The sequence below is a fragment of the Nicotiana attenuata genome, chromosome 6 (genome assembly GCF_001879085.1).
Source record: "Nicotiana attenuata strain UT chromosome 6, NIATTr2, whole genome shotgun sequence".
In the NCBI taxonomy this organism is placed as follows: Eukaryota; Viridiplantae; Streptophyta; class Magnoliopsida; order Solanales; family Solanaceae; genus Nicotiana; species Nicotiana attenuata.
Genome location: NC_031994.1, coordinates 96,585,482 through 96,594,325, shown reverse-complemented (window position 1 = coordinate 96,594,325; position 8,844 = coordinate 96,585,482). Strand labels below are relative to the sequence as shown.

General features: G+C 36.2%; 1 protein-coding gene across 1 annotated transcript; it reads right to left on the bottom strand.

Annotated features, from left to right (window-relative positions):
• On the bottom strand, positions 2,773-6,901 carry LOC109227535 (putative proline-rich receptor-like protein kinase PERK6). The gene is made up of 9 exons (XM_019392736.1): positions 6,753-6,901; positions 5,463-6,476; positions 4,577-5,134; positions 4,386-4,472; positions 4,233-4,303; positions 4,066-4,142; positions 3,813-3,954; positions 3,499-3,660; positions 2,773-3,386 (listed from the first exon to the last, which is right to left on the bottom strand). Exons 2-9 carry the CDS (start codon positions 6,397-6,399, stop codon positions 3,138-3,140), a joined length of 2,283 nt encoding a protein of 760 aa, XP_019248281.1. The 5' UTR covers positions 6,400-6,476; positions 6,753-6,901; the 3' UTR covers positions 2,773-3,137.

The following is an 8,844-nucleotide window of genomic DNA, read 5'->3' as shown; positions in this document are numbered from 1 at the left end:
AGAGTACCATGTTAAGGCCCCTCCTGTCAACGTCTCGCCAAACTTCTTCAGCAGTACCGACGGTACCTGTTCTTTCGATAGGTCGTTGCCCTTCACAGCGGTGACGTAGTGGATCAGATGATCCTCGGGATCTGTGGTTCCGTCATATACCCTCAAGTAGGGTGGCATCTTGAAGGTTTTTGGGGTGGAGTGAGGGGCAGCTTCTTCAGTGTATGGTTGTTCAACGAACCTTCCCGCGTCGCGTTTTGGTAGCAACTTGGGAGCACTGGGGATCTTGTCGACCCTCTCCTGATGTTCCTTCATCTGATCGCGGAGCGCCTTGTTTTCATTTTCCATTTCTTCTATCTTCTTTAGGATGGCTGTTAGCGTGCCATCGTTGGTCTGTGTCTCGACGGGTTCGTTATTTGCTAGTGCAACTTCCGGTTCGCCCACGGCAGCAGTGGTATCTACCGTTGGTGTACACCTGATGTTACTTTGTGGTGACCTCTCAACCAAGCCACTCAGAGTGCTTGTTAGTCATCTTTCCAGTAGCTTCTTGACCGCTGAGGGTGCTTCCGTAGCCGCAGATGTGGAAGCTCTTTTTTCGTGCAAAGATCGTCAGATCTTCGGATGGGGAAGGTGAGATCTCCGCACCCGATGTGATGCTAGGGGTTGCATTCAGGATGCCATCGCCACTGGCCTCGTTGAGAGGGCCAAGGAGATTGGTAGTGACTCCCAATATAGCTTTCGATCTTGTGTTATTCTCAGCCATCTTTTGTGTTTGTGTGGTGTAGAGAATGGTAGTTGGTAGTTCTCTAGGTGGATACTATGATTTTGATTCTCGAAATCCCTACAGACGGCGCCAAATTGTTTGGCTCAAAAGTTAACAATGTACTTTGTAAGCTAGAAAACAATCGAAAGTAAGGGAAGGGTAAATCGTAATCAAATATAGTAGACCTAGAGATGTAAAAATGATGTTATTGTTGTAGATCTAGTATTAGAAAGTGATAATATGAACTTAAGAGAATATGTTCGTTTGAGACNTTGAGTATGATGTTGTGCCTTTGTGTGGATTAATATACATTGGAAGCAAACCATCATCTGGAAAAGTTTTTGTTACGTTCTAAGATAACATTCTCCACTTGAAATAGGACATACACCTTTCATCACACGGGAAGATTGACCCAACAGTCTGTAGCTTAGTCAATTTTACACAATACCAATTTTTATATCATAAGTTATAGTTTTATGAGAATGTGAACTATAACTTTGTAGGATTATTAATCGTCCTTATGAGCATGCTGCCGTTGTGAGTTCTCCTTTGTCCTTGGAGTGTAGGCATTTTATTTTTGTTGGTTTGACAATTTAATCATCTTTGTTATGTTTTGTCTAGTATTTTTTTTACAGTTTTGGTTGTTCGCCTGGTTTGATCCCTCAAATGCTTGTTGCTGGTTTGATGGAATTCCTAGTTCCTAGTCCTTCTATTGGCTCACTGTTCATGCGCTCTTTTGTGCAAAATGGGCTTGGGAGTTGTTTTTTTTGAGTTTACTGTTTGGCTCAAAAGTTAACAATGTACTTTGTAAGCTAGAAAACAATCGAAAGTAAGGGAAGAGTAAATCGTAATCAAATATAGTAGACCTAGAGATGTAAAAATGATGTTATTGTTGTAGATCTAGTATTAGAAAGTGATAATATGAACTTAAGAGAATATGTTCGTTTGAGACAGAGATAGAGAGAGAGAGAGTCAGATAATGAGAGAGTTGTATTATTCCCCAATCCTCCTCTTTACAATGTGAAGGTCTCCCTTATATAATAAGAGACCTTCCTCGAAATAATCAAAAAATTACAAAAATAGGTAACGTCTCCCTAGTGAAGACACTGAGTTCTAAACGATGTCCCTTTTGTCCCCACGTCCGAGTCGTACCCACTACGTTAGTCGGCGTACACTCACTGGGCGTACCCACTGGCGTAGAGACGCTGACGGTCAAATTTGACCCTATACAGGTTTCTTACTCATTATCCAAGTAAGAGGTTGTACTTTTGACTTTGATTGCAGACCTTGTTGCTCTTTCAATTTCAAAGAGATACACCACCTTTAACAAAGCGATGTGCTATGATTTTCCATTTAGAGAAATTCAGTGCCATTCCTTGTACAAATAAACAAGCAGAGACGGCACAATCACTTCATGTTCCATATAAAACTTCTATACGTTGTGCTTTTGCAATCTTAAAATCAAAATGCTGCACTTTTTGAAGAAACATTTTTCGAACTTCTACATACGTCACACTAGAAATGGACCTTTTGATTATGAAAGTAATCTTTTTTTCTTGCAAAGTAAAACAACTTATAGGGAAGAAAAAACCAATTTAAGATGAAAGTGTGCACCCTTTCATCTTAAGACACAACTCTTCATTATAAATATTTTATCTTTTATATTTATACGTTTGCTTGTGTTAGTATGTAAGTGTAGGTTTTGTTTTATAAATAAATAGGATATTTAAATTATTTAAAAGGACATATTGGTAATTTAATCTTTGACTTTTGAGGTTTCCATTTTTATAATAATATAGATATAAATAGATATAGATTATTATTATTATTACTATTATTATTATTATTATTATTATTATATAGATTATAGATTATAGATAAATATATAGAAAGAAAGAAAGATAGATAGATATAGATTATAAGTTGGTATGTACGTTGAAACGAGAGACAAGACACATCTGGAATTTGAAGCTAAATAAGGAAAAAGGTATCAACTGAATTATAGAATGTGAAACAAAATGAAATATCTAAATAAATTATACTATAGCTGCTTATACGGAGAAGTATACATAAACAAAGTATTACTAATAAATAAGTACATACATCGGAGGAATATATTGAATGTAATTCACAATTATTATCCCAACTCCTCAACTCGAACAAAACAAAATGACTCGGCTGATAAATAAACCCAGCCACATAATGATCTTTTACTCTTTACCACCCTCGGTCTAATCTCTAGAGTTTCACAATGGATGTGGAAATACATTATTATTCTACCAGATCGAATACCATTTTTCAATGCCGAAAGCATCCTTGTAAGTCCATATAACGTGTAAAATGATTGTTACTATTGTTTATAGGTCGAGTGATGATCCCATATTGCTCAAGGACTGAGTTTTTTGTGGCGAAGTTCTTGAGATTCACCAGCGGAATGGACAAATTCACCAGTAGTACCATGTTCGCTGCTTGTGAATTCTTGGCTCGACATTCCAGATTTCCTGAACTTTTTAAGGTCATATGAACCTCCGTCGTATTCCGAACTTTCACCAGAACCAAACATTGCGCTATGGCTCTTTTTCATTCCCTCGTTCAAATCATCCAGAGAAACATCACCTTCCAAAGCACGTACAATCTACAACATAATTAATTTATTAGCCACTATATATGTCCGTCTTCATGTATTTTACGTGTCGGGGTCTATGCATAATGAGGCTTTTATGTATTGAACAAAAACAATAATTAACCTGACTCATTTTTGGACGTCTTCTTGCAGAATGTCTGATGGATGCAGCAGCACAAGCCACCATACATAGCATCTCTTGGGCATCAAAGTTTCCCTCCAAACGTGGATCTATCAATTCATCATAGTTTCCGCCCTCTGTTGCACGAACTAGAATTGGCCTAGCCTGGATATATATATATATATATATATATATATGTATATATATTTAAAAAATAATTTGATCAAATTAAGTGCATACGTATGTGTTTTCATTCATAGATCATGTCTTTTAAGCCAAAAAAAGTTGTTTCAATTATATCATTAATGAAAACATACCCACTCAACTAAGGTGTCATCATCACTGTTAATGTCGATAGGACGACGCCCAGTTATAAGTTCCAAAAGCATAACACCATAAGAATAGACGTCAGACTTTTCAGTTAGCTTGCCACTTGAAGCGTATTCTGGTGCCAAGTACCTGTTTGTTCAAATTTCATAAATACAGATCGACAGGGTAATGTTTTTATTCCAACCTTTTGTAGTATGGTGGATATTTCAACAATTATATATAGTAGAACTGATTACTCACCCAAAGGTACCCATGATACGTGTTGACACATGTGTATTAGTGTCTGAGGAAAGCTTAGCTAATCCAAAATCAGCCACCTGAAAACACGACATTGGAACATTTGTTAAAATTAAAGTGAAACTAGAAATTTGCCTAATGGTAGGATATTCTAACATATAAGCAAATACCTTAGCTTCACAGTTATGGTCCAGTAGGATATTTGCAGCTTTAATGTCTCTGTGAATGATGCGAGGGTGGCCTGTACATAATTTATATGAAAAAGCTAAGTAGTTTGTGATGGAAAGCGAATGTACCTCAAATATAGACAAAATTCAACTTACAATCTTCATGAAGGTAGGCAAAACCTTTGGCTGATCCAAGTGCAATTTTAAGCCTCGTAGGGAAGTCCATAACTGGGCGACCAGGTCCTATATATATATATAGGATGCAAAGGAAAATGTCAAATAAAGACTTTGATGGGTAATTCTTTAAGTTCGTTACGTTATATACAAATTAAAGCATATATACGTACCATGAAGGTGATATTCAAGAGTGCCATTAGGAACAAACTCATACACCAACAACCTTTGAGATCCAGCAATGCAATATCCAACTAAAGATACAAGATGGCGATGATGGACACGACTAATGATCTCGACCTCAGCTTGAAATTCTCGTTCACCTTGCCCACTATTTGCTTTCAGACTTTTCACTGCTATCTCCTTACCATTAGGCAACACCCCTTTATGTACAAATCCAAAACCACCTTGTCCCAAAAGATTAGCCTTAGCAAATCCTCCAGTTGCTGCTGACAAATCGTCATACGTGAAACTGCTTTGGTTAAAACCAAGAGCCATTGATGGATGTGGAGGTGGCAATGGAGGTTGATGTGGACCAGAGAAAGCAGCAGAACTCATTTCACTGCTGCTCATCATTGGAGGTGGTGGTGGAGGTGCTATTGGCCAACTGAGTTCTGAACTTACATTTGTACTGACAGGTTGAGGAGTAGGCATCTTTACCATATGTTCAGTAGATTGAACTTTGTTGTTGTGCCAATTCCCATACTGTCCACTATTGTAGTAGTCAGTACCTGGATATTGCATGAAATTATTGTCAAATACCAAGACATGATAACATGGAATTAAGTAAGTTCAACTTCTGCTTATTATGTTTTTCATTGTTTAGGCATTATAGCCTGTTGTTTCAACATCTTGTGATGATAACAAATTTTAATTAATGAGCTCAAATCTCAAGCTTATATATGATGATTTCAGGGTGAAAAAGAAAGCATAAATATGAAATAGCAATCGCACAAATCTTGTCCTCTTTATAGGTAGTCCATTGGAAATTAATTTTCTTAGTATGTTGCTAAATGCGAAAACATAGTATCCACAACACAATAAAAGCAATTCACATACTCTTGCCTCCATGAGAATTGTCCCTGTAGTAGCCCATTTGGTCACGTGGCCTTCTCCTTTTGCGTTTGCAACAAGATATAAGGAAGACTAGCATGACAAGAAGTAATAGTCCTGCTCCTGCAGCAACTCCTACAATGATGGCTGTCCCGTTATCGTTAGATTTGCCATTATGATCTACGTCCGACTTGCTTGGTGGCGACTTATGCTTCGGAGGGGAAAGAGCTCCAGAGTTGGGAGAAAAGGGAGACGGTGGTGGTGGTGGAGGAGGAGGTGGTGGGGGTGGAGGAGGCGGCGAACCTCCATTTGAATTTGAGGATTTTGATGGAGGTGAAGATTTATTGTCATTATTATTGTTATTGTTGCTATGATCATTATTGTTATTGTTGTTGTTGTTGCCGTTGTTATTGCTCCCATTATTGTTGCCGTTGTTCTTGTTACCATTGTTGTTGTCGTTGTTGCTATCACCATTGTTGTTGTTACTATTGATGTTGTTATCGTTGTTATTACCATTGTTGTTGTTATTGTTACCGTTGTTGTTTCCATTGTTGTTGTTGTTACTATTGTTGTTGTTGTTGTTGTCGTCATTCCTGTTGTTGTTCCCGTTGCTGTTGCCGTTGTTGTTGTTGTTACTGTTGCTATTGTCATTGTTGTTGTTATTATTGCCGTTGTTATTGTCTCCGGAAGAAGATGAGTTATTATTATCCCCAGATGGCGGAGAAGGTGTTGAATTACTTTGAGAAGGAGGAGATTGAGAATTTGAATCATTCGATGAAGATGAATTATCTTGGGATGGTGGAGAATTTGATGATGAGTCAGACGATTGGGAATTTGAAGAGGATGAAGGTGAAGGGGGTGAATTTGATGAAGAATCCGAAGAGGATGAATCTGAAGGTGGCGAATTGGATGATTGATCATCCTTAGATGATGAAGAAGACATTGTGATAAAGTCTTAATCACAATCTATGCCAAAAACACGTCGTTTTAAACCCTGCCGTTCTCCCAAAACAATGAGCCCTGTTCATTAAAGATAAAAAAGCAAGTAATTTTAACACACACAAAAAAAAAAGCATTTATCATTTAAGAAATCACAAGAAACATGCAACTCATTATTCTCAATATGTAAACATGTGAATGAATGAAATATCAATCTTCTTAACAATGAATATGATCCGTTATGAACATATATATGTTATCTTAAAGAGTATGGAAGATGTTTATGTGTTGTAAAGACAAAGAAGAAAGAGAAAGATGAAGAAAATAGAGAGAAAGTAGAAAGAAAGAAGATGACACCTTTAGGAGAATGGCAGGGAGAGGATTCTCAAAGCAAAGAGAAAAGATGTTGCATGATAATAGTTTTTACAAGTAAACTAAGAGCCGTCTTTCTGTCCTCATACTCTTCCTAAAATCAAGGAACTAATCATGACTATATTTTTAGTTAATAGTAGGAGTATTGCTTTAAAATGGAAAATGTTGAACTTATAAACAATTGGTTACGAGGTTGTAATATTGTCTACACATGACTTTTATTGGTCAACAAAAGAAGACGACTAGCATAATTCATCTTTCAAAAAGGATTTTATTTATTTATTTATTTTGAGGCATGAGAATCAACGATGATACTACAAGTTCAAAGCCCAACATATGTCACTTTTTTCCATGTCTAGCGGCCCCTTTTTTCACGTAAAATATTAACCAGACAAAAAACAACTTCTGAACTTGCTACAATTTACTCTCAAAATCATGAGTACTAGAACATTTTCAATTGACAATCTACTTAATTTTAATTTTAATTTTAATTCTAATTCATTTCCTTTTTATTCTAAAGGTGATAGGTTTAGCCAATTACTGATAACGAGACATGCAAACGTATATTGTGCTAAATTAGTATGTCGCGAGTTAGGACAATAATAAATTATGTTTTTTTGAAGAAAGGAAATAGAATATAAAAATAAAATAAGGGAGCGTAATTAAGAGCTACTTTTATCTTGTGAAGTAAATAAAGAAAGAGAGGAGACAAAGTAGAGAGATATGCAGCTCCATGACAAAAAATCAGCTTCTTGAAATCTAGCAGAAGGATGAATTGTTGTGTTTTACTTTGCTTTGTGATACCAAATGGTAATATGAGGCGGTAAATAATATCGTTTTCGAAACAAGGACTATTTATGATATCCAAGGTTATTTTAGTCCTTAAAGACTGGCCATTAAGTTGAAGAGCCTCTAAAGAATTTAAATACAACTCTTTTGAGGGCAACCTCAGTTTCAACTGAAATCGTGTATGACACGTACAAACCATATTTCGAAACATGTTTTTCTTTTTCTACACCATATAATTTCCTTTTGGTTCATTATTTATTTTAACATTTGTTTTCGTTTCTTTTTCCCTGTTCCTTTTCTTTTTCTCCCCAAACACGCTCCTTCTCAAGTCTCATTCTTGGGTTTGTCCCTTCACCCAATTAATTCATTCTTCTTATTTTTTCAATTTCAGATTTCTCCCATTTCTTTCTGATTCTTTTTGTTTTCGTTCCATTGCTCCCCCATTTTTTTTTTGTCCCAAGAATATTTTAAATGGTAAAACGGGGATAGCTGACGATTCCTCGCTAGAATCACCATTTTCGTGTGGGAAATATTATAAGAAAAGAAAATAGGAAAAGAAAAGGAAAAAAAAAGGAAAGAGGAATAAAAAGGTAAAGTAGAAAGAAAAAAGCATAATTGTAAAGTGACATTTTGCTTCAGTGTCACGACCCAAAATACCAAGGGCCATAATGGCACCTAACTTACAAGGCTAGATAATCCAATCACACTAACAACATTCAATCAACAAGACATGATATAATATGTATGAATTATCATAAATAGTAGAATAAGTGATCAACATAAGCCCATATATAATACAAACTCCCAAAACCAGATATATAGTACACAGTCATGAGCTCTAAACCGAATACATAAAGATGTCTCAAAAAGTAAAATAATGTCTGAATTTATAGGCAACAATATCAAAGTAAATCAAGGGGACTCCAAGGATCTGCCGTGTCTATGCAGCACTGCCTTGAATCCTCTCAATCAGCAAATGAATTTATTCCCTAGGTCCGCTGCTGCCAACACCTGAATTTGCACATAAATATGCAAAATTATAGTATGCGCGGGATAACATGTATTCAATAAGTATCAAGACTAACCTCAGTGAAGTAGTGACGAGGTTCCAGTCATGTGATACTCAAAAATAAAAAAAATTGTACAATATAAATAATAACTTGCAACAAGAATATAACCGGATGCAATATCATCAATTCAACAAAACAAGAGTTATCAACTCAACACAGGTATATCAGTCTTGACAATCAAATCATTAGTTAACACCAGAGGCATAGAGTAGTATGTT

Bases quoted from the DNA above. Each gene is read 5' to 3' on its own strand.
- LOC109227535 (XM_019392736.1), bottom strand. From the start codon at position 6,399: ATGTCTTCTTCATCATCTAAGGATGATCAATCATCCAATTCGCCACCT. The intron at 4,143-4,232 runs GTATTTGCTTAT...TCGTGTTTTCAG, and splicing joins ACCATAACTGTGAAGCTAAG to GTGGCTGATTTTGGATTAGC. The intron at 3,387-3,498 runs GTTAATTATTGT...ATTATGTTGTAG, and splicing joins GACGTCCAAAAATGAGTCAG to ATTGTACGTGCTTTGGAAGG.